The sequence below is a fragment of the Pelophylax lessonae genome, assembly GCF_965119305.1.
Source record: "Pelophylax lessonae genome assembly, chromosome: 1".
Lineage (NCBI taxonomy): Eukaryota > Metazoa > Chordata > Amphibia > Anura > Ranidae > Pelophylax > Pelophylax lessonae.
The window spans coordinates 526,067,906-526,092,952 of record NC_138768.1 but is presented as its reverse complement, the minus strand read 5'-3'; the positions used below and the strand labels follow the sequence as shown (position 1 = coordinate 526,092,952).

At 46.3% G+C, this 25,047-nt stretch overlaps 1 protein-coding gene across 1 annotated transcript in view; it reads right to left on the bottom strand.

Annotated features, from left to right (window-relative positions):
- Window positions 1-25,047, bottom strand: part of LOC309569846 (protein regulator of cytokinesis 1-like) — a 93,045-nt gene that overhangs the window by 23,212 nt on the left and 44,786 nt on the right. The window contains exons 6-12 of the mRNA XM_082275843.1: window positions 19,130-19,279; window positions 18,002-18,149; window positions 17,171-17,307; window positions 16,251-16,346; window positions 16,020-16,166; window positions 15,749-15,838; window positions 12,462-12,560 (exon numbers count right to left, since the gene is read on the bottom strand). Coding sequence (XP_082131969.1) covers window positions 12,462-12,560; window positions 15,749-15,838; window positions 16,020-16,166; window positions 16,251-16,346; window positions 17,171-17,307; window positions 18,002-18,149; window positions 19,130-19,279 — 867 coding nt within the window. The remainder of the gene's footprint in view (window positions 1-12,461; window positions 12,561-15,748; window positions 15,839-16,019; window positions 16,167-16,250; window positions 16,347-17,170; window positions 17,308-18,001; window positions 18,150-19,129; window positions 19,280-25,047) is intronic.

Below are 25,047 nucleotides of genomic sequence, written 5' to 3'. Positions count from 1 at the left end.
CTGCCTAAATCAAAATTTAGCCTCACCCAATCTTGGCACTAAGCATCATACCCATCCAACTGTGGGATGCCAGAGCTTCATTGAGCAGCAGAGGCAATGCCATTTAGCTTAATTCCAAGAAGGAAAGGGTTGCAATCTTGGCTTAGGCAGACAAACGTTATCTCCAGCTTCAGCTTGTTTTTGGGGTAGGCTTTGCACTTTGAAAAGGAAAAAGTATCCAAAAATTGCCCAATGCAAAGTGGCAATCTCTTCAAAGCACCCCCTCTACCCACACACACACTCACCTTGCCTGTGCTCCATTGCAACCAACTATCCTATGATAGTGCTCGGACCCAAACTGTAGGCTCAAGCATGATCCATTTAACAAGAGATTGAGGTTACCTCTCTCCTGGGATGCAGGCACTGCTTATTTTAGTACTGGAAGTAAAGGAGGAAGAATCAGTAAGGGGGGGGGGGGGGGCAGGCAAGGTGAGTAAAAGTAGATTAGGAGAGCACATTTGCATGCAGAAGGTGACAAGGTCTCTAAGGCCTGGCCTACACTTGTGGTTGGAGGGCAGTTAAAAACCTGCCGTTAAAGCCGATCGCAACTTCATGGGCAAATGGCGCTCGCTAATGCTCAGGCGGTGGACTCCCCCTTGGCGCCATAAAATCTAACAGGGCTGTGGACCCTACATTGGTCTTGTTCAGGTCAAGATGCTGCGGGGAGCCATCTAGCAGCGTGGAGGAGCAGAGATTCAGGTAAGCACATATACTGTTACATGCCCCGTACAACTAAACAAGCTATTTGCCTTTACCTTTGAGGGTGCAGCCTCACCACAAAAGATAGGCTTCCACAAAATCAGCTTTAAGATGCAGAGGTAAAAACCTTTAAAAACACTCCTGAGTTTCAATTTGGGATGGTGTTGGGGGTTAACAATGACTTAATGGGAGAACTAGCTATTGCTTTACTGAAATTCAGCACTACTGTCTTGCTAGCTGCTGTATTAAAGTTATAGATAGGACAGCCATTAAGATTTAGGTTAAACGTTCCCGTACTGGCGCTGAATGATGCTCTAAAGCTCATCTCCAGACATAAAATAAAGCAATGTGCCCCCTACATATTAAAGTTGTTGTTTTTTTCTACTTTTTGGTGGCTCCACGCTCCTGCTGGCAATTCTTCTGGAAATTCTGCTGTCAGTGTGCGAGTACTTCAACTTCTGGTGGACGGAACCGAATACCACAGCTGGCTAGTGCCTTGTGCTGGGGTGATTCGTCTCCTCAAATGCTCTTATATAAATGTTAATCATTCTGCATCAATCAGAGCTGATATAGCCTGATCAATACTCTTACCGAGCCACCTCTTCCTGTGCTGCTCTGCCTAGGCTTCCCCTCTCCACAACTTAGTATTTCTTTGATCCCTACTCCGCTCTGTTTATCCCCATCGCTCAGCACTGCCGAGTTTCTAGTTGCCTAGGAGCCAAACAAGGGGTCAGTGAAGTCATTGTCCGTGAGAGGCTACAGAACTATAGTGAGCAGGTCCCTCCTAGTGCAGATTCTCTTAGGCTCCGTTCACATGTCAGCGTATGATCGCGGGCAGAACCGCCGCGGTTCCGCCCGCGATCCGGAGATTTATTGCAAATCGCGGGACGCCTAGCGTTGCCCGTTGATTTGCAATAGCCCCCCAAACGCCGAGCGATGTTGCCGCGATTTACGCCCGCCGAATCGCGGCAACATCGCGCAAACAAAATCGCGGGACGCAATACGCTCCAAAGAAGCTCTTGTACTTTTTTGGAGCGTATTGCGTCCCGCGATTTTGTTTGCGCGATGTCGGCGGGCGTAAATCGCGGCAACATCGTTTGACGTTTGGAGGGCTATTGCAAATCAACGGGCAACGCTAGGCGTCCCGCGATTTGCAATAAATCTCTGGATCGCGGGCGGAACCGCGGCGGTTCTGCCCGCGATCATACGCTGACATGTGAACGGAGCCTTATGTGAAACAGATAGAAGTAGCTAAAACTCCTGACACAGTAGTAATAGTAGTACCCCATTAAAATAAATTCTTAATTTCATGATTAATCCAGCATACAGAACATATGGCAGAGGAGAGGATTGTGCCTCATTGGAGCAGTTTTCAACTAATTTGCATTTTGGCAAACCAAAGCAAGCATTTATAGAATAAACTTTACAGATATTCTCTAGCATAGAGGTAGACCAATCAGAAGGCTAAATGCTGTAAGCCCTGGGGAGGTATGCTTGTATAAAGAAGAACAGATAAAGCACAATGCCGATCCCTCTCCTCTCAGCACTTTCTCCTATAAAAATTTTACAAACCCGAGGACATCGCAGGAAGAAATAAGCTATTTCTTCCTATAGAAAAAATAAATAAAAAAGAACTGGATTTTTAACTTACCGTAAAATCCTTTTCTCTTAGGTTCATTGACGGATGCAGTCCTCTGATGCATATCAGTAGGTTATACCTTCCCTACAGGAGTAGGACACTAGGCAGAAAAAATTTCTGGCTACGCCTATGGGCAGTCCCTGGGGGTATACCCTCTCTTTCTGCATAGGATGTCAGTTTTGTAGCAAAGCAGTGTCAGAGAAAACACCACCAACCCACTCAAAAATAGAGGGGGGGGGGGGGGGGGGGGGGTACTGCGTCCCGTCAATGAACCTAAGAACAAAGGATTTTACGGCAAGTTAAAAAAAAGGGTTTTTGTTAAGAACTTACCGTAAAATTATTTTCTCTGACAGACGCAGCCACTTTATAGTTTCCTCACAAATGGGTAATGCGCCCTCTACAGGAGTAGGCTAGGCAGTGAAACTTTATAGGAAAAAACGTTTCACTAGACACACCTTTAGGGGCTGTCCCTTCAGACATTACCCCAGACACATCGTGCTTACTAATCAGTTTTGTAGTAAGCAGTGAAGGAAAACACAACCAACCCCAAAATAGAGGGGCGGGGGCTGCGTCTGTCAGAGGACTCAGAGAAAATAATTTTACAGTAAGTTCTTTCAAAAATTCTATTTTCTCTTACATCCTCTGACAGACGCAGCCACTTCATAGTTTCCTCACAAATGGGACGTCCCATAGCAGTGTAGGCATGAGGGGTGGGAAGAAACGCAACCAACAAAAAAAAAAAAAAAATGGCAAAGATTCATCCAGGCCAGTAAAAAAACGTAGCCAACAGATAACAGGAGCTCAACCAACAGGAGCTAATCCCAAAACAAAAATTCACCACACGAAGAGAAAACCAAGTCTCTTCTGCAAACAGCAGCCTGCAAAAGGAGGCACCCGAGGATGCCAGCAAATCAATCTTGTAGAATTTTGTAAAAAAGTGTGTACGGACGACCAGGTTACCACTTTACACACCTGAGCCACAGAAGCCTGATGGCGGAAAGCCCAAGAGGCACTCATAGCCCTAGTAGAATGTGCCCTCACAGGGAAAAGAGGAACCTAAACCCTTTAGTGAATAGGCCTTAACAATAGTCTGTCTGATCCATTTGGAAATAGTTGCAGCAGACGCAGCCGAACCTTTACGAGGTCCCCCCAGGAAGGACAAACAGGGAATCAGACTTCCGAAAAGATTCCGTGGCCGACAAGTAAACCCTGATCGCCTGGACCACATCCAGCAAATGCAAAGCAAATTTCTTGGGATGCTTGGGCTTTGCACAAAGCGAAGGCAAAACGATATCCTCATTGAGGTGGAAAGCAGACACCACCTTAGGGAGAAAGGATTGGTTGGGTCGCAGAACAACCTTATCCCCATGAACGACCAGATAAGGCGAACGGCAGGACAGAGCCGCCAATTCAGACACCGAGCAGAGGTGATAGCCACCAGAAAAAGCAACCTTCTGGGACAACAGAGGCAGAGAGACTTCTCTGATATTCTCAAAGGGAGGTCGTTGCAAAGCGGACAAAACCAAATACAGATCTCATGGAGGCAAGGGGGATCTCCTTGGAGGAGCCAGATGACGCACCCCTTGAATGAAGGTGCGAATCAGGAAATTAGTCGCCAAGGGACGGTAGAAGTAAACGGCCAAGGCCGACACCTGACCCTTGATCGTGCCCAACGCCAAACGTTGGTCCACACCCTTCTGTAAGAAGGCCAAGACCCTTGCCACGAAAAAGGAGCGAGGATGCAACCCCTGCAACTCCCACCAGGCAATGTATGCCTTCCAGGTACAATGATAAATCTTCCTGGAAGTAGCCTTCCGAGCTCTCAGCAGGGTAGGAATCACCGTATCGGAGAGACCTCTGTCTCTCAACACCTGGCCTTCAACAGCCAAGCCGTTAAAGCCAGAGACCGTAAAGTAGGATGGAAAATCGGCCCTCAAAACAGCAGATCTTCCCAGAGGCGGCCGCCACGGAGGTTCAACGAGCATGCTTACGAGGTCTGCGTATCAAGACCGGCGAGGCCAGTCTGGGGCCACCAGAATCACCTGCACCTGTTCCAACACCAACCTGCGGAGGAACTTGGACAACAGTTGAATCTGGGGAAAGGCATTAGATTAGCCGATACCGGTGCCAAGGCACCACCAACGCGTTGGAGACGTCTGCCAGAGGATCTCGAGCTCTGGCCACAAACCTTTCCACCTTTCTGTTCAGACGAGGCGCAAACAGATTCACCTCTGGAGTGACCCACCAGGCACACAGGAGGCAAAACACCTCCGGATGCCGGGACTATTCCCCCTGATCCAAGGACTGACGACGCAGATAGTCCGCCTGACAGTTCTCCACTCCAGGAATGTGAACAGCGGAAAGAGCTGAACGTGCGTCTCGGCCCAGGTTAGAATCTTGGCCACTTCCTCGGCTGCCCGGGCACTCCTGGTGCCCCCTTGATAATTGATATAAGCCACAGCCGTGGCATTGTTTGTCTGAACCCCAACTGGGTGACCGTGCAACCGAGGAGCCCAATGGAGCAGGCAGAGTTTGATCGCCCTGAGCTTCAGATTATTGATCGGCAAGGAAGATTCCTCCCTCTACCACGTTCCCTGGGCACAAAGTCCCCCATCAGGCTGGCATCCGTGGTGATCACCGTCCACAACAGCGGCAGAAAAGACTTGCCCTGGCTCCGAGCGGGCGACAGAAGCCACCACGAAAGCTCCGATCTTGTGTGACGGCTCAAGCAAACCATTCTGTCCAAGGACTGAGGGTCCTTGTTCCATTTGCCAAGGATCTCTGCTTGCAGAATCCTCGTGTGAAACTGGGCAAACGGGATTGCCTCGAAGGCCAACATCATCAGCCCCAGGGACCTCAGGCAGGTCTGCAGAGAGGAGAGATAGTTGTCCCTGAGGGTCCTGATTTCGCCCTGCAAGGGGGTTTTTAGTCCTTTCTGAAAGGAAAACCTTTGCTTGGGCAGAGTCCAAGACCATGCCCAGATAAGCCAGACGTACTGACGGGGTCAGTGCCGACTTCTGGACATTGATGGTCCACCCGAACTCCCTTAGCGTCTGAACCGTGACTGTCAGATCGTCCGCTAGAGTGGCACATGAACCTGCCCGAAGCAGGTCGTCGTCCGGATAACCGAGCACCGCAATCTCCCTCTTGTGCAGCAGAGCCAGCACCGGGGCCAAAACCTTGGTGAAGACCCTCGGAGCAGAAGCTAGACCAAAGGGTAATGCCACAAATTGAAAGTGCTCTTCTGCTACTGCAAAGCGGAGATACCGCTGATGACCTTGGTAAATCGGGATGTGCAGATACGCATCTTAAAAACTATGGAGGCCAGAAAATCTCCTTGGTTTAAAAAGACGTCACCACTGACCGGATGGCTTCCATCCGAAACTTCTACACCCGTACAAAGTGGTTCAGAGATTTGAGGTCCAGGATTGGACGCACCTTGCCCTCCTTTCTGGGCACCGTGAACAGAATGGAATAGAAACCTCGAACCTGTGCCGCTGAGGAACTTGGACAATAACGCCCTGTGCAAGAAGATCTTGCACCGCTCCCTTGAGATCTGTTAAACGATCCAGAGACAGACGGAGATTTGATGGAAAGAACCTGTCTGCTGGGCAAGACTGAAATTCGATCTTGTACCCTGTACGAATCAGTTTGTGAACCCATTTGTCTAGAATCAAAGTCGTTCAGGGTCCCTGAAAGTAACGCAGACATCACCCCACCCCTGAACCGGATGAGGGCGTCCCTTCATGCGGAGGAAGATATGGCCGCAGCACTGGACTGACCGGCCTTGGGCTCACCTGACCAAGCCTTCTTGTTGCCGCCGAAGGCTTTGAACTGTGTACCTTTCTCTTGTGCCCCTGAGGCACCAAAAAGCCCCCAATGAGCCTGCCTTACTGCGGGGTGCCTTACCCTTCGTGGACTGGGGAAGAAGTGTACTCTTACTCCCAGTGAGACCATTGATCATCATCAGAAATGGTCTTCTTAGAAGCTTGGTCCACCGACCAGCTCTTCAGCCACACCATGCGGCAAAAAGCAATCCCCACCGCAGACATCTTGCGACCAGGGGAGCCTCATCCAGAGCCACGTCACACAGATACACCATGGCCTTGAGCTCAATGAGAGTCGGGGGAACCGACTCCGTCAGCAGGTTGCTCTTAAACACCTTAATCCATTCCGTGACCGTCTGAGAAACCAGCACGGAGGCGAACACAGGCTTGAGAAGCGAGCCCGCCACCAAGTGCAGGTGGCGGGAAAGTGATTCCATGCGCCTGTCCACTGGGTTCTTAAACACCGGGAGTCCTCCACGGGCACCACTGTGGATTTATTCAACCGCGAAACAGTGTGGTCCACCATAGGCGACACGTCCAGTGATTGGAAACTGAGTCTGTAAAGGGATAACTGCGCTGGAAACGCTTGGGCACTGCCAGCACGTGCTTAATGTGCCGCCATTGCTCGTTCACGATCTCGTGAAACTCCTCGGGCAGGAGAAAGCCTGGCCCGAATTCTGGGCTTTGCAGGAGCCGAAGACAACCCGCTTTCCTGACTGTGTGGGCTCATCATCAATTTGGAAAGTCTCCCTGACTGAGCGAACCAGTGCTTTAACCAGAGCGCATTTCCGCGCTGCAGCAACCACATCAGGCTCTGAATCAGAAGACAGAGGGCATACACCTTGATCGCCCCAAAAAACATCCAGGGTATGCAGAGCAAATTCCTTAGGATGTGTAGGCTTAGGACACAAAGAAGGTAACACGATGTCCTCATTTAAGTGAAAACTGGAAACCACCTCCACTCCCGGAATGTGGACAGCGGAAAGAGCTGGAACATGGCGCTCCGCCCAACGTAGAATGCCAGCCACTTCCAGGGCCGCAAGGACACTCTTGGTGCCCCCTTGGTGATTGACAAGCCACGGCATTGTCCGATTGAACATCCTTCCAAACGTTCAGTCCAGTGCGCCAGGCAAAGCTGGATCGCTCTCAGCTACAGGACATGGATCGGCAATCGGGATTCCTCCAGGGACCACACTCCCTAAGCCAAGTCCTAAATGAGGACCCCTCCCCCACCAGGACAGACTCGCATCCGTGGTGACAATTGTCCAGTATATGGGGAGAAAGGATTTTCCCAACTGAAGCATCAGAGACCGAAACCACCACATCAGGGACTCCTTGGTCCTGTGGCTTAGCCAAATCCATAGGTCCAGAGAATTCGGGTGTTCCACTTAAGAATTTCCCTTTGATGAACCCTCGTGTGGAATTGAGCGAATGGGACCACCTCGAAGGAGGACACCATCAGTCCCAGTGCACTCATACAGGTCCGAAGGACATCAACAGCTGAACCGCTGACTGGAACTTCCGGAGTTTTTCCGAAGGAAGGAACACCCTGGCTGAGGACGAGTCCAAAGTCAGGCCAGATAAACCTCTCATGGAAGGGGTCAGAGACTGCTTCTGAAGATTCACAATCCACCCAAACTCCTCCAGAGTTCTCATTGTGACCGCCAAGTTTGCCGTCAGCAACGCAGGGGACTCCGCACGGAGAATCACATCTTCCAGGTAACCCAGGACCGATATCCCCCGCTGCCATAACAGTGCCAGGACCGGGGCCAACACCTTTGTGAAGACCCGGGGAGCAGAGGCGAGACCAAAGAGTAATGCCACTAACTGATAGTGATCCTCTCCCACGGCAAAACGGAGAAACCGTTGGTGAGCGGCACAGATTGATATGTGAAGGTAGGCATCCTTGATGTCTATGGAAGCCAGGAAATCCCCCTGATGTAGGGAGCCCACCCCGTGTGAATAGTTTCCATCTTGAACTGGAGCGCGCACGAACACATTTCAGTGCCTTCAGGTCCAGGATCAGACGCACCTTGCCCTCCTTCTTGGGAACCATGAACAGGTCGGAATAAAACCCATGAAAGCATTCAGCGCGCGGAACCGACACTATCACACCTCGCTTTAGCAGGTCCTGCACTGCCCCATAGAGGGCCCACAAGCAATCCGGGGATAGGCGGACATTGGTAGGGAAAAAACTGACCGGAGGAATGGATCGAAACTCGATCTTGTATCCAGAACGCACAACCTCCCGGACCCATCTGTCTGGGATCTGGGCCAGCCACAAGTTCGAGAACCAGCAAAGGCATCCCCCCATCCCAGTCACGGGTGAGGGCACACCTTCAGGCCGAGGGGGCCTTGTCCACAGGCCTAGAGGAACCGGATTTCTGTTTTTCAGACCAGGGACGATTGGAACCACCCGAAGGAGCCTTGAAAGGGTTTGCCTTATCGGCTGCCCCCCGAGGAGCGAAAATACTTTGTGAGCTGAAAAGGACAGACCCCGTCTACGCCGAGAGTCCTTACCCTTGGAAGCCTGCAGAACAAATGTACTCTTACCCCCCATAAGACCTTTAATAATGTTGTCCAGGGTAGTGCCGAACAGACGGTTGAAAGAGAAGTTCCGTCAAGGCCTTCTTAGAAGCCTGATCCGCAGACCAACACTTCAGCCAGAGCATACACCTAATGACCACCGCCGAAACCGACAGGCGACCCAACAGGGGCGCAGTGTCTAGCGCAGCATCACAAGCAAATTGCAGCCCCTGCATCATCTGGTCCAAAAGCTCCCCAAGGGCAGGAGGGACAGGCTTGCCCTCCATGTCACGGTGTAGCATCTTCGCCCCAGTCAGTCACCGTCTGTGTGGCAAGGGCCACAGTAAAAGCAGTGCAGTCCCCGCCAGAGAGTACATGTCGCGGGCCACAGCCTCCGCCTTTCTATCCTCTGGGTCCTTAAAGGACGGGGAATCTTCCACCGGAATAACGGTAGCCTTGTTAAGCCTGGAGACCGGAGGATCCACCTTAGGTGGTACCGACCACTTCTTCACCAGAGACTCCTCAAAAAGGGTAGCGTCTAGTAAACCGTCTAGACACCCCAGGGGAACGTCTCGGCCGCTCCCATTCTTTTGCGAGTAGGCCAGCAAAATAAGTGGGGAAAGGAAAAGACTTTTCCACCCTGGAAGGCTTGTGGGTGTCGAAGGCAACCTGCACCCTCTGGAGCGACAACAGCTGCATCCTCCAATTTTAGAGTTTCACGCACAGAAACAACCAGTGCTTCCCACCAGCGCCTTTTCTTTCGCAGCAGTAGAGATAGAAATCTCATCCACACTCTCAGAGAAGGCAGGGCGTGGAGTACCAGACCCGGCCGGGGTACCCACGTCTGTGATGGCTGAGTCAGACTCAGAATCCAAGACATCAGATGAGGCAGGGGTAGGAGGGGGTAATTTCTTCACACCCCGCCCCCTCTAAAGGCCACCTCCACCTGGGACACAAATGCTTCCAGAACTGCCAAAGTTGCATCGGTGGACAGCTGAGATCTGGAAGGCCCTGCGATCCGTGAGGGGGTCAGGTGGGGACACATGGTCTGAGGGGTTCATGTTGCACTAGTAGAACCCGCTAGCAAACTTTGAAAGAAATTTCAAACGTTTTTTTTTTTTTCCATATACAAAAAAACGGCCCCACAGCATCCCCCGGAAGTCAGGCACACGCTGAAAAAACCCCCACAGAGAGAGATTATGCCCCCAGAACTCACTGTACCCAGCGGATTAGGTGGTCTACACGTGTCAGCAGCAGCTCAGCAAAAGGAAGGGAGCCAGGAAGCGGCCTGGAGTGAAGGGGGGGGGGGAGAGTAAGGAGGAGGAGGGGGACAGAGGGAAACCCAGGAGTGTGAAGGTCCGACCATCCCAGGGAGGGGGCCTGCGTCCACCCCAAAATCCGCCAGGGAAGGGGGGGCGCCATCTCCTGACAGGACCCCTCTCCGCTGAAGGGGGGGGCCTGTAGGCCAAATAGGAACGCTGCGACATAGGCCTAGACCCCGTGTGCGACCTGGTGAGACGTTTAACTCGCAGGGCCAGTCCCCGTCCAGTGGGACTATGTCGCGGCCGACCCATCGCTGAGCTAAGGCCTGCACGCGCTCGCTGGCCAGCTGGGGTGACCACTGGATCTAGATTATCCAGCCCGTCACCCAGATCCGGCATAGTTGCTTAAAGATCGCACAGGAAAAAATTCCGGAGAAAAAAAAAATCTACATAAAATACTTTTATGCCAGGACCAAAGATCCCAGCAAGGAACTAGATCCTTACCCCTGACTAGGCAGATTAAAACTGACAAACTATGAAGGAAGTGAAAGGGTATACCCCCAGGGACTGCCCATAGACTTAGCCAGAAATTTTTTCTGCATAGTGTCCTACTCCTGTAGGGGGCGGTATAACCTACTGATATGCATCAGAGGACTGCGTCCATCAATGAACGATACAGAAAAATAAAATTTCTAGAAAGGGAGAGGTTTCAGGGTCAATTTGAATCATGCAAAAAATTCAGCTTTAAGGGCTTCAACAAATATTTACAAAAGTCTTTTGTTCCCACTGCTTTTATTCAAGTTAAGCCTGTGTAAATATGGCCATAAAGTCATCTGTGCAAGATTAAGGAAATCGACTGTGTTGTTGGAACAGATTTACTCTATTTGTCAGCCTAAAGAATATTATTCAGTTAACAGTCAATAGGATTCAAAGTTTCATTAAGAGTCTACAGTAAGTTGGAGGCTCACGACCGATACAGACATTGGTACATTTTCCCCATATTACCAAAGCAGAACTAAAATCGGTGTTACCTTTTGATTTATTTAGATTTTATATTATCCATAGGTCATCTTGCAGAATTTATTCAATTCACTTTCTTTTCATTAAAAAGGGATGTGATGAGGGTGGTGCTACAATCTGAGAGACGTGATATAATCATTACCTCACAGAAAGTTCTGTTGGAATTACTTACTTTTTGTATCAAAAAATGTTTAGTTCTGCGTAAATAAAGGCTGCATCTGTATTCTATAAGTTACCTGCTCAGATAAAGGGCTTTCCAATAATTATTACATTGCAGATTAAGCAGTGTATGTTGCATCACTAACGTTAATGGCTCAACTCATAGCTTTTATGAGAAACTATGATGTAGTTTTTTCCCTTTATTTCTACATTACTACTTGTGCCTTTGATTTACATTATTTTCTCCAAGTCATATAATGTCAACACCCAACAAAATACACAGCACTGTTCATATTACATATACATATCTACCCACTTGCCCTTTCTACTACTTTTGGGCAGCATATTTTCCCTGGTGTTTAAACCAGTTTTCCATGTTCTACAAGTGTTTGGTGCTGTTGATTTTGTAACCATTCTGTAAAGACGATGAAGCAGTCTTCCTGCATATAACCAGTTCTTGAGGAAATGGCTAGAGTCTTCCATTTCTAACCAATATTTTGATTCAGATTTTGATTCAGAAATTTCTACTTGACACAATCAGCAGTCTTATGTCGTGTAATCTCATTCTGATAAATTAAGCCAACGGTGTGCAGACAATGCAGACAGACGGTTTAGCAACACACAAGTGACAAGAATGTTGTAACCCGCTAAAAAAAAGGAACACTCTCTTACCTCTGTTATCTCGATCATAGAACCACACTAACTGAATACTTCGGAGCTACATTAAACAACTGCATAACCTACAAACACACCCACGCCCACCACCACACCAGTGTCCCCTCCTATATATGTAAAATAATTAGATTGTCTTTGGTTTTCAATTCTGAACTTATTGGTGCTGCCTAAATTAGCTATATATTGCATTTTGTATATCATAAAACAGTTCTCATGAGGGATCTGGTAGAATTCATAATATTCTTGAGGGGGGGGGGGGGGGGGGGGCTACCTGTTTTTGACAGGTACCCGTCCCTGCCTTCCAGTGACCTTCCCCTCCTGGCCATTCATCATAAAGCACAGTGCACTTCCTGCACGCACAGTGGTGAACCGGCTGTGAAGCCGTAAGGCCAATTGAAAAACATTGTGGGAACCCTGGACAGGTAAGTGTCCTAACACTAAAAGTCAGCAGCTATAGTATTTATAGCTGCTGACTTAATTTTTTTTTTGGGGGGGGGGGGGGTGCAGGCTGGAGCTACTCTTTAATCTGAGATACATCATCAAGCAATACTTCAAGATTACCAATTTATAATAAAGAAATATCATTGTAATGACATAGTGACTGACTTTACTTACTTTAATTGTTGAAAGCTGTGGTTTTCCTCCAGATGTTTGATTTCCAAAGGCACTGGTTACATTCGTGCGTGACATGGTTGCATTTGTTGTTCCATTAACCTGCACATAAAAAGTTTCACATAAGAGATAAACCCAAAAATAAATGCAGCAGCCAGTTTCATTGCAAGCAGTGTTTAGAAGTTTAGAAGTGTTTAGAAGATAAAAAACCCCACTCAGAAGTTGCCAGTGACCGAATCACCCCCGCAATTTATGCAGCTTGTCCGGACGGAGAAAGACTCTTGCAAAAGCTGAATCCAGAGTTAGGCCCAGATAATCCAGTCTCAAGGGGGGTATCAGAGCAGATTTTTTGAAATTTATGTTCCACCCGAACTCTTGCAGGGTAGACACAGTGATCGTCAGTTCACCATCAGGGCTGAATGAGAGTCTGCTCTCAATAGATCGTCTAGATACCCCAGTACCACAATCCCCTGTTGGCGCAGCAATGCCAATACCGGGGCTAGCACCTTGGTAAACACCCTGGGGGCAGAGGCGAGACCAAAGGGTAACGCCACAAATTGGTAATGCTCTTCTGCTACTGCAAAGCGAAGAAACCACTGGTGCCCAGCATAGATGGGGATGTGGAGATATGTGTCCTTGATTATCTATGGAGGCTAAAAAGTCCCCTCTGATGCAGTGACGCCATTACCGTGCGGATGGATTCAATCCAAGACTTCTGTACCCGCATGAAGCGCTTCAGGGCCTTGAGATCTAGGATAGGACACACCTTGTCCTCCTTCCTGGTCACGGCGAACAGGTTTGAATAAAATCCTTGAAAGCGTTCCTGAGAGGGAACTGGCACAATCATGTACCCTGATCGGATCAGTTCGTAAACCCATTTGTCCCGAATCAAGGAGGTCCATGGTTCCAGAAAGAAGCAAAGACGTCCCCCCACCCCAGAGGTGGGTGAGGGCGCTCCTTCATGCAGATGAAGATTTGTCAGCAGATCCAAATTGGTCGGTTATATAGTAAAGGAAGGCCCAATTGCCCTTAGAGGATTGAGGAAGAAGAAGAGTACTCTTTCTCTCTCCCCCCCCCCCCTTCTTCGGTGGCACAGTCCACCTATTGGAAACTGCAACTGCAAAAGAATAACGGCATTTAAAGCGCTTAGGCACCACCAGCATGTGCTTGATGTGCCGCCATTGTTCAACAACAATATTGTGAAAAAGTTTAGGACAAGGAATCCCCTTTGGGATTTGCGGGAGCCAAAACGCCTACGTACCCGACGATGTAGCTTCATCAGCCAATTTTAAAGTTTCCTGAACAGAAACTATAAGTGCTTCCCCCAAAGTGCATTCCTGCACGGCAGCTGATGAGGACAGGTCCTCTTCACCTTCAGAATACGAAGACACCAGCCCATCAGGGAAGGATACATCTGTGGCGGCCATAGCTACCTCGGAGTCTAGAGGACACTGCCGATGGTGGTGAAGGCAGAGGGCGTTTGCGGCTGGCAAAACATGTAATTACAAAATCTACTGCAAAAGATCTGCAGCCGCACCTATGGGGTCTGTAGGTGAAAAATATCCTGGTACTCTAAGTTTTTCACTGATCAGAAAAAAATGCAGTGTCCCTTTAAAAGTCGCCAATCGCGATCCCACCGCTATCTCAGCGGTCTGCAAAAACTCACTAGAACAATCTAAAAGAGTGTATGAGGGAAACCCACAGGAGACCCCAGAAAACTTTATCAAACTAGTCCTTGCCCTCCTCAGGAGGCCGCCAGCATGTTCTTGAAAATGAAAGTAAAAAGGACCTCACAGGAAAAAGAAAAGAACAGCCTGGGTCTTTGCTAGAATTAAAGTGCCATGCCACATGCCTATACAGCGATATGGACCACAAGAAAATGGCCGCCCCAGGCATTCCTATGGGGAACAAAAAATGTCTTCCCATGTATTACAATGGGAACATAAAAGGCATGGATCTACAGCAAAATGGCACCCCCCATGGCACGCCATGCGGTCTTCAGGCTCCCCAGAGGGGACCCCGAACAGTAGGCATCGGAAGGTCCCTAGGAATGGACCCCACCAGGACAAGCCACCCCCACCGAAAGGCACCGCAGCGGCCGCAACATTTCCGCCCCCCAAGGTAGCAACCTGCTAAGGGTAGGGGAAAAAAGGCTGAGGGGTTTTGGCCCAGTCCGTCCGAGAGGCCAGGGGAACCGAGGGAGCCCCGAGTGTCCGACTATTCCAGGGAGGAGGCCCACGTCCACCACAAGACCGCCAGAGGTTTTGGGGGGACCATACTACTCACCATACCACTGTACCAGCTGGGCGCCACTACAAACAGATCACCTCCTACCGGGGATGGGGGTGCTGCCAGCCAGAAGGGAAATGCTGCGACTCAGGGCATTCCAGGTCGATCACGTCCCAGCGAGACGGTCCACTTGCAGACATGTCCCCATCTGTTGGGGCACTGTCGTGGTGAGGCCTAGTTCTGGAATTTTACCTGCTCACGCTTGGTGGCCAGGCTGGGAGACCTAAAGGATCTAGATTATCCGGTCCGAACCCACAGCCGGCTGTTGCTTGTAGGTCTCCAGGAACTAACTGATGAAAATAAAAAAAATCATAAAATAAAAATTCCCTGTAACAGCTAAGACCGAAGTCCCAGCAGGGAGCTAGGTCCTATTCCTAAACTAGGCAGAGACAAATTGGCTGCTGTAGCAGAATGTGTGGGGTTATGCCAGCAGGGGGCAGCCCCCATGGGCATGGTAAAGCGTTTTTCCTGCCTAGTGCCTATTCCTGATTGGAGGAGCATAACTAATGGTCTAAAGAAGATGGAGCTGCATCTGTCGATGAACGATAAATTATAGTTTTTCTAAGTTTGCCGTTTGGCAAAGCTAAATTGAACAAGCTGAAGTTAGCTGATTGGTTACAAGGCACAGCTGCAGCAGATTCTGTGCGCACTAGTTTTAGTAAATCCCCCGCACAGTGTAGGGAGACAATTTTAATATGCAAAGGTTGTTTCATAGGATACTGCAAGAGGAAGAGCTACATTGAAACTGGAAACCCAGGGCACTAGTCATTGGACTAGCTTAAACAAGGACATGGGTAAAAAGATGAAGAATTTGGATACTCCGTGATCAAATCAGCTGCCAAAAGTGCATGTAAATGAAGGTTTAATCCCACTTGAACTACATCAATTCACTGAAACCCTATTAAATGTTTGCCGTTGCGAATGGCATGAAGATGAAAATCTGAATTTACAAAGTGACAGAATGGTACCTTAGAAAAGTGTCAATTTACTTGAATACTTGCCTTCCGGGTCTTGCTACTTGGAGTACCCTGGGTACAGGATACTGCTGGTCTTTTAACTGGAGTCTTAAACGGTAGAGGGTCTTCTTTTTTCTGGGTATATAAGGAAAATAACCAATTGTTTACTACTGTGAAAGGAATTTATTTATTTTTACACAAAAGTAGTAGTAAAAATCAAGCACGTCAGTCACCACAAGGCCACTACATCTGGGAATAGTAGGAAACACTCATTGTTTTTTTACATATATGCCACAATAAATGCAAGAGCACTCACTCGATCTTGTTTCTCCCGTTCCTTTTGCTGTTTGAGTGCTTCCCACTGATTTGCGACATAATCCATAAACTTGCTTCCATTAAACAAAAATGGACCTTCTTGTTCTGCCTCCCACGATTCTATCCTAGCCTTAAGGTCTTCCTCTAGCTAAAAGATAAAATGCATTTACATTACCCATTCACAGATTATTCAAATGTGGATTTGAAGATTCAACAAATGCACCCAATTAACCTTAGACAGTAACTTCTGAAGTTTTACACGTTCCTTTTCCTCTTTAAGTAAACTTCCGCCTCGGTTTGAGAATCTGTTGGGATCTGATGCCTTTTTCTGGAACGTAATGTGTAAAATTAAAAACATTATTTCTAATTTGTAAAAAAAAAATAAAAATTTAAAAAATCAAATCCCAAATAAGCAGCAAAAAACTGTTACAGGTGTTTGATGGTTACATTTAAAGCTCAGGCATTCTTTATGGTTGTTCCTTTTCTTTTTGTGGACAGAGAAATTACCCAATTCAATGTAATCTCTTCTTGCCATGTGTCAACTCACTTTCTGCCCCACATTTCAGTTAATGCCTGTCCTCTCTTTCTATGGGAAAGCATCATGAAAAATGTGTGCTTGAATTATCCCCTAGGAAAGAAAGTGAGCTGACAGGACACGCCCATTTTTGCAGAAAATTTTCTTTAGGACATTGACACAGTTACCATTCAAGGAAGCTTTTATATACCTTTGAAGAGCTTTCCCTTTAATTTGTAATAATTCTTTAATAAAGTTAATCTCCAGGGATTAGTCAAAGTGTAAAAAAAAAAAAAAAAAAAAAAAAACAAACACACACACACTACCAAAAAAAACTTTGTTTCATTAAGACCCTGTAGAGAGATTGATGCTCACTTTCTCTGTAAGTGACAATGTCCAAGACCTCAAAAACAGTAATACGACTTGGCAGCAGTTCTAATAATTACCCACTTCATAGAAAACTGCTGGTGAGCACATAAAGATGTGATTTTCTATTATTATTATTCACTGATCAGCAAGGTAGAAAATGCATGCCTTTTAGAACCAATGCAGGTGGTGAGCTAAAAAGGCACTCTGCTTTTTTACAATTTTTTTTTAAACAAAACCACAAAATAAAAACAAACAATAAAATATATAACCTCCAGAGCTACAAACTGAGACCAGTTTGTTTCCCACTTGAGAATAGAATCAAGAATGAGCTTGCATCTTTCATATTGCAATTTCACCCTCACAATTTCGTTATCATGCTGTGATAAAAGATCTTCTGTGAAATCATCTGTAAAACAAAAGCATAAAAATATCAAGCATGTGCAGCAATATACTTCATACATTAGCTGTGAAGCTCCTACTTAAAAGTGTCAATGAACTCAAAACGCGCACACATACATACACACACGAGGGTTCTTCAAAAAGTTTCCGACTTTTTAAAAAAGCTTAAGAATTTCAAAAACAAAATCACTTTTGTTCACCACCTTTGTGATGCATTTTTCCCAGCATCGTAACAACGTTTAATGCCATCAGTAAAACTACCCCGCCCTCACCATTTCCAACGAAAATATAAAAGTGTGGAAACCTATTGAAGATAAGAGTGTATATGTATGTATATATACACATACACACATACATACACGCACGCATACAGAGGTGTTCAATATTTGCTTTGAAGTAAAAAAGTTACTTCTGTAAGAGGTTAGTCACTCAAAATATTCATCTGTTATCCTAATCACTGAATGGCTTGATGTCATATGCCAGAAACCAGCCTCTGATGTGTGCTGAACTAAAGGGGGCTAGACTGTCTGCAAACAGCCATTATACTTGGCCAGAGGACAAAGTGTTAGCAAAATATGCATTTTGTATTTATGAAAGGAACTTCCAGTTTAATAATTTAGTAGGTATGTAATCAAGAACTTCCAACGTTTAATATAATATAACAGGAGAGACTGCAGACCACAAAAGTTACCAACTCTTACCGCTGTAGTATGGTGCAAATGCCTTTCTCTGCTCCTCGCTATAAAAACATTTATCCCAGTAGATCTTTAGTTCATGTCTTATCTTTAAGATTACTTGCTTCAGATTTGCTATCTTTATCTCTTCTAGCCGTCCAAGCTCAGTTTCCCACTGAAAATACAAGACATTCAAAAGGCTGTCACCAAACTAATGTGATTGTAAAAGAGAATCTCAACAGGTTCAAAATCCAGGTTATGCAACAGGAAAAACTACGAACAGTAAGTGTCCTGATAATGTAACATGGTGACAGCAAAATACAGGTTGTTGTCTTTGAACTATATGGCAGAAAAAAAAAAATGTGGCTCCAAGGTTTCCTAAATATACAATAACGGTGAAGCCAGCAAGTCTTTGTGTTATGGAAGTAGGTCTGTACCTGTTATCTACAAACTTGTAAGGGGGCTTGCTTCAGTATGAATCCTCACATGTAGGGTAGCAAGGATTTACAATCCAGTGGACCACTTTTGGACCCCTGACAGATCTGCCGATTAGGCCTAGCTGTACAAACCCCACTATATGTTAGTTTTGTGTTCCTATTCACACAGCATGCCCAATTATTCCCTCCGTCATACACTTTTCCAGTCAATATCACATTTTGCAGCCACTACATTAATCTCTTAAGGCCTATGAAACGCATATGCGGTATATGCAGAAGCAAAAAAGAGTGGGCTTTATAGCCTACACAAATGCCTATAACCCATTCCTGAGAGCCACAAATGTTTTTTCTGAAAAGCCAAGCCACTAAAATCAGATTCTGACAGGCTGCTTCAACCCAGCAATTCTCAAATTATTTTCAACAAGGCCTCATATGGTAGGAAAAGACCAGTTTCACACATGACATCTGGGCTTCACAAGTCTTGCACATTATTTTTTAAGCTAAATTTACCTGTTCCATGCATTTTTATATAAATAAAAAAAAACAAAAATACACTGATCTAAAATGAAAACTGAAACTTGGATATGTTTTGAATTGAAAAGCCTCAGGTGAGACCAGTCACACCGTCTGAGAATTAGAGGTTTAAACGACAATACTCCTAGCAGTATATGACTAAAACTGGCTGATTTGTTGTACATTTCCTCTCATGGACACTCACCACTTTTATTTCGTCGTAAATAGGGTTTCCAGAAAACTTCTGACATACTTCTCTCTCTTCCTGACTAATTTGCAACAGATCCCATAAATTCTCTACTTTTTCTTTAAGTGCGTTCAGAGTAGACAAAAGTTCTTCCTTTTTGATTTCTAGCTGTAGCACAAAAATAAAACATAAAACATTCAGAGGCTGCGCGCAAGTGTACGTTTCCCACAGTCCCCCACTCCAATAAAAATATGTAAAATAAATTAACATTCAAAACCTAATATAGATCGCCATACATGGTTTGATGAAAACAAAGGATCTGGAGAGGTCTTAACATAGCTCTTATATGACCTAGTTTTTTCTTTAAACAGTGGATTACGATGCTTACAAGGGTCAAAATCATAAAAGATTTTCTGAAATGCTGGACAAACTCTGTATGACCGAGCAAAGACAATTAGCTTTCAAACTTGAATTTCTCTTTTTTTGGCTACAATAAAAAAAATTATGCACCAGGCTTCAGTGGTGTCCTCCTCCTATCCACTGGCCAAGACACCACAAACACCCTGAATGAATTAAAAAAACAGGTGGCTAAAATCTGATGGAAGATCCCAAATGCTGGACAGCATAATCCCAGAGATGGTCACCGATAACCAGCCATTTACAATAGTGTCTGACTCTGGATTTCAGCGGTGGGTGTCCATGCTTGAGCCAAGTTACACACTGAAGAGTGACAAATTTTATCGAGCTGAAATGCTGCAAAAGATTCACCAAAAGGTCGTTGAGAAAGTAAAGGCTATGCTGAAACCAGAGAATGCTGGCAACTCACTCTCATTCACGACTGATTGCTGGTCAGGACAAACAGAATCACTAATGAGTCTTACATGCCACTTCATTGACAGCGGATGGACAAGAAGGCATTTGGTGTGGAATACAAAAGTGATGCAAGGATCCCACACTGGGGAGTACATTAGAGAAATGTTTCCAGGCATGTTAGAAGAATGGGGAATCACCAAAGACCGAGTGATGCTTGTGCTGCAAGACAGTGGAGTGAACATGGTTAAAAAGGTATGAGACTTGCTAAAGTGTCAGACCTCCGTTGCATGGCACACACCCTCCAACTTGTGGTAAATGATTGGCTGTCCAACCAGAAAGCATTGCTTGACATTAGCATGCTGAAGAAGTGCGCAGGCCATTTCCACCATTCTATTCTTGCCAAGCAGCGACTGAGGTGCATTCAGGAAGACCTTGGCATACCCAAAAACAACTTGATACAGGCTGTTCCAACATGATGGAACACAATGCTACACATGTTACAAAGGATGCTGGAGCAGAAGCAAGCTCTTACTATATATTCTGGTGAATATAGACTTGGAGAACATTCTTGTCCTACTGCTGATCAGTGGGACATAGTAGCTAACATTATTGAGACGCTCCTACCCATTGAGGAAGTGACACGAGAGGTGAGTCATTACGACTCATCTGTGTCCTCTGTCATCCCATGTGTGAGTGCTGAAGAGGCTTCTTCAACAGGAAGGACGCAACACACGTGGCATTAAAGCATGTAGGCAAGCCATGACCTCGCAAAACGGTTTGAGAAGCATGAGGAGAATAAAAATGTTGTGCTTGCATGTCTTTTGGATCCTGGATACAAGAAATATCCTTTCACTCCTGTTGATGTATTGACCAAGGCAAACAATAGCTGACAGAAGAGATTCAAGTTCAACAGAAGGTGCAGGATGTTCCTCCTGACGAAAAGAAAAGTCAAGAAGAGTCAAAATGTGGAATAGCAGGATGCAGTAGAAAAAAATGTCCAAAAAGACAACAGACAGAAGAGAAAATTCATTGTGGTGAAATAGATGCCATGTTCAGTGTTTTATTGGGGCCTCATCCAGAGGATTCTTCTCAATCTGCAATAAATGAGCCTGGATGATTACCTTCATTTTTTTTTTGAAGGAACCAGTAATTGACAAAAAAAGTGAGCCTCTTCAGTGGTGGAAAGAAAATGAGGCATGCTACAAAGGACTTGCTTTTCATGCTAGAAGATACCTTTCTGCTCCTCCTTCCTCAGTACCAAGTGAGCGTTTTTAGTCAAGTGGCAGCAATTTATGAAAAGAAAAGAAGCCGTTTAACTGGTGAACATGCTGAAATGTTATGCTTTCTGCACTATAATATTGTTCTATTTTACTGGGAGTATTGAGTGTAGTAGTAGTGTCTGTCCACCAGTCCACTCTAATCCACTGTCTAGCAGTTTTGCACCGACTGCGCTGCAGTCAGTGCAAAAGTGCTAGAAAAAAAAAAAGCTAGACAGTGGATTGGAGTCAGTGGACTACTGCTGCAGTAGTGCGCCACTTACTGCTGCAATAATTATAAATCACTACTGCAGTAGTGATTTAAAATTATTGTAGTGAGTGAGTGCCCTACTGCAGCCGTAGTCCACTGACTCCACTCCAGTTTAATCCACTGTGTAGCTGTTGTGTTGCCTATCTTTTTTTCCTAGCAGTTTTGCAGTGACTGCAGTAGTTGCAGTGAATGCCCTACTGCAGAGGTAGTCCACTGACTCCAATCCAATGTCTAGCTGTTGTCTAGCGTTTTTTCTAGCAGTTTTGCACTGACTGCACTGCAGTAGTAAATTAAAATTATTGCAGTGAGTGATTGCACTACTGCAGCAGTTTATTATGCATTAATGCACAATCAGAATGATGTGAAACTAAATGTTCCTGCAATTGAAGTTTTCCTCCCTGCAATTGAAGTTTTCCTATCAGTTCTCATGCAGTTATGGTGTGAAGAACGATCCCTTAATGTTAAAATGGTTTATAAAGTTTTACATGTTCAGTAACAGATTTGTGTCGAAGTTTGTGTTTATTTTGCAAAATTTTAAATGTGCAAAAATATCGGATGATACCGATGAGATGGCCAAAATATCGTTATTGGCAACGAAAAACCGATATCGGTCGATCACTACTTAACACCTCGTTGGAGGAGCGCCAAAATCCGAGCCACCGAAAGGGAACAGGGATGAACCCCAAGAGACTCACACCACGCAATGTATATCTTCCTACAGGTAGATTTTCTAGCCTTTAACAGCGTGGGAATTACGGATTCAGACAAGCCCCTATACTTCAGCACCTGGTTTTTAACAACCAAACCATTAAAGCCAGCGACTGTAAAACCGGATGGAAGATTGGGCCAATAGATCTTCTCTGAGAGGAAGTCTCCAAGGGGCATCGGCGACCAGCAAGGCCGGTCTGGAGCCACTAGGATAACCGGATCCCTTCTGCCTCGATCCTCCGATTTTAAAGTTGCCCGCACCAATAGAATCAGTGCATCCACCAGCACCACTTCATGGGCGGCTGCAGTAGAAGAGAAATCATCCTCACTATCAGAGCACTCGAAGTGTCTGGACACAGACCCAGTAGGGTCGCTAAATACCAAGCTCACCTCGAAAAATAACAAAATCAGGGGAGGACGCCGACTACGGTCCCGCAAGGGGACACCGGCCAAGGATCCACAAATGGATCACCTATGAGACCTCGCAAAAGACAACAGGGTCGCCTTAAGAGCCCACAACAGAACATAGCCCCCTTAAAAGGTGGGCCGCCTGCTGTGACGCGGATACGCAGGCAGGGCATCCCCGCTCACAGAATGGCAGCAAGACTGCCCCCCACAGCGCCACATGGTTCAAGGGAGGTGCCAAGCTGACCATATGGCCCATCAGGCTAAAAGCTGCGGCCTAAATTTGTGGGGGCCCAGCCGCAAATAGCATGGATCTTCAGTCTGGCAGATGCCCAAGGGGAGAGGTGGGGACTTCAGCTAGACCCACTAAGGCCACCCCCAACAGTGACCGTTTAGAGGGGCTGGTGGGAGGGAGGGGAACCCAGGGGTCTGACTGTCCCAGGGAGGGGCCCATGTCCACCCCAAAAGACCACCAGGGGAGAGGAGGACACTACTTACCACAACATGGAACCGGGTGGGGACAGCTCCGGGCAGACCAACGCACCATCAGAATGGGGGTGCTGCGGGCCAAGAGGCACGCTGCAACTCAGGCCAGGACCAAGTCGTATGCGCCTTCGCGAGATGTTCAACTCTCAGGATATCCCCCATACAGCTGACCTAGCGCGGAGCTGGTTGGGGAGACTTTAAGGATCTAGAATATTCAGTCCGTCGCCCAGTCCAGCAGTTGATCGTTCGCACAGGAACAGAAAATAATAAAAGGAGGAAAAAATTCCATTAAAAAAAAAAAAAGGAAAAAAATGCAAGGACCAGAGATCCCAGCAAGGAACTAGGTCCTTACTCCTGACTAGGCAGGAAAAAACTGAATGTCTATAGCAGAGTGTGGGAGTAAATCCCCTGGGACTGCCCCACATGCGCGTTAAGGCTTTTTCCTGCATAGTGTCCTACTCCTGTAGGAGCAGCATAACCCAATGGTTAAGAAGATTCTGGAGCTGTGTAAGTCAATGAACAAAAGAGAAAAAAGACCATTAGAGACTTACCGGTAACATTTTTTCTAGCAACCTTCCAGGACAGCAAGACATGAGAGAGAGAGGTTCCACCCTACAGGAAACAATCAGTTTCACAGCTGTTAAAAGGCCCCCCCCCTCCACTTGTCCCTCAGTTGTAAAAAATGAACACTCCCAACTGATTCACAAGGGTACTCACATTTACATTCACTTGGGTACTCACCACCTATTGTTTACATTCTTTCCTCACCCTTTTAACTGGGCAGGAAGTAGACCTGCAGTCCTGGAAGGTTCGTAGAAACACTGTTACCGGTAAGTCTAATGGTCGGTTTTCTCACTTTACCTTCCAGGACGGCAACACATGAGAGGATAATAAAGTAACCACAGGCCTACCTTAGGGTGGGACCACTGCCTGCAATATCTTCCTGCCAAATGCCAGGCTTTCAGCACATTTTACCTCCACTCCATTAGGAGTGATGAAGAGATCTTGGATCAAGAGGGCGATCAGCAGATTTGCCCCTCTGAAGTCTCTGCCTTCCCAGCTCGGATGCAGGACCTATGTGGAGTGGGATCTTCAAGATGAAATCAGAAAACCTGAAATCAGCAAGCTAGCAAGATTGACTGTCTAAATCATCTAGCAATCGTGGTCTATCATGTCTGTACCACTTCTTAGGACCACTAAAAGGACTAAATCCAAGACTTGTTTTGTGAGACAGACACTACTTTGATCAAACAAAGCGGATCTGGCCTAAACACTACTCTATTCAGGAGAATGATTAAAAAGGAGGCTCCTTGACAGATAAACCTTGCAGGGCCCCTTTAAATTTTTTTCCCATAGTGATGGGTAAAGGGAAGCCCACTAATGGAAATAGATCAAAGGAAGGCGATTTCCTGGGCTCAGAAAGCTGGACAGGTAAGTACCCAAAGTACACCAACCTATGACTTCCCTCACATCTGAATGTTGGCATGTCAGTTGTGAAAATGCTCTATATACCAGAAACTCCCTACACACCTGCCCACAAATGCAATAAATATAAGCGGAAAGGAGCTTGGTAAAAGAATGTTTTTTCAACCATACCATTGAGATCAGGTGTCCTACCTGATGCCCTGCACCATAATCCACTCCCTATAGACCTGCCCGCAAATGCAATAAAATTGAGTGGAAAGTAGCTTGGTAAAGAAAGAATGTTTTTAACCATACCTTAGAGATCAGGTGTCCTACCTGATGTCTGAAAGCATAATCCACTTCAACATCATTGGGTGCCCCTTTGTACTGATGAGGGATATATTAAGCAGATCCCTACTTCAGAGTAAGTCCATATTAGTAACAGAACACTCACATTGGCCTACTACAACCAGTTATGCCAAGAGAGTGATTTGAAGAATACATATAGAACTATAAACTTAATAAGTTGGGTATACGGGTCAGAAAAATTCTGATACTGCATCTTTAGGCCATAATACTTCTATGAACAAAGT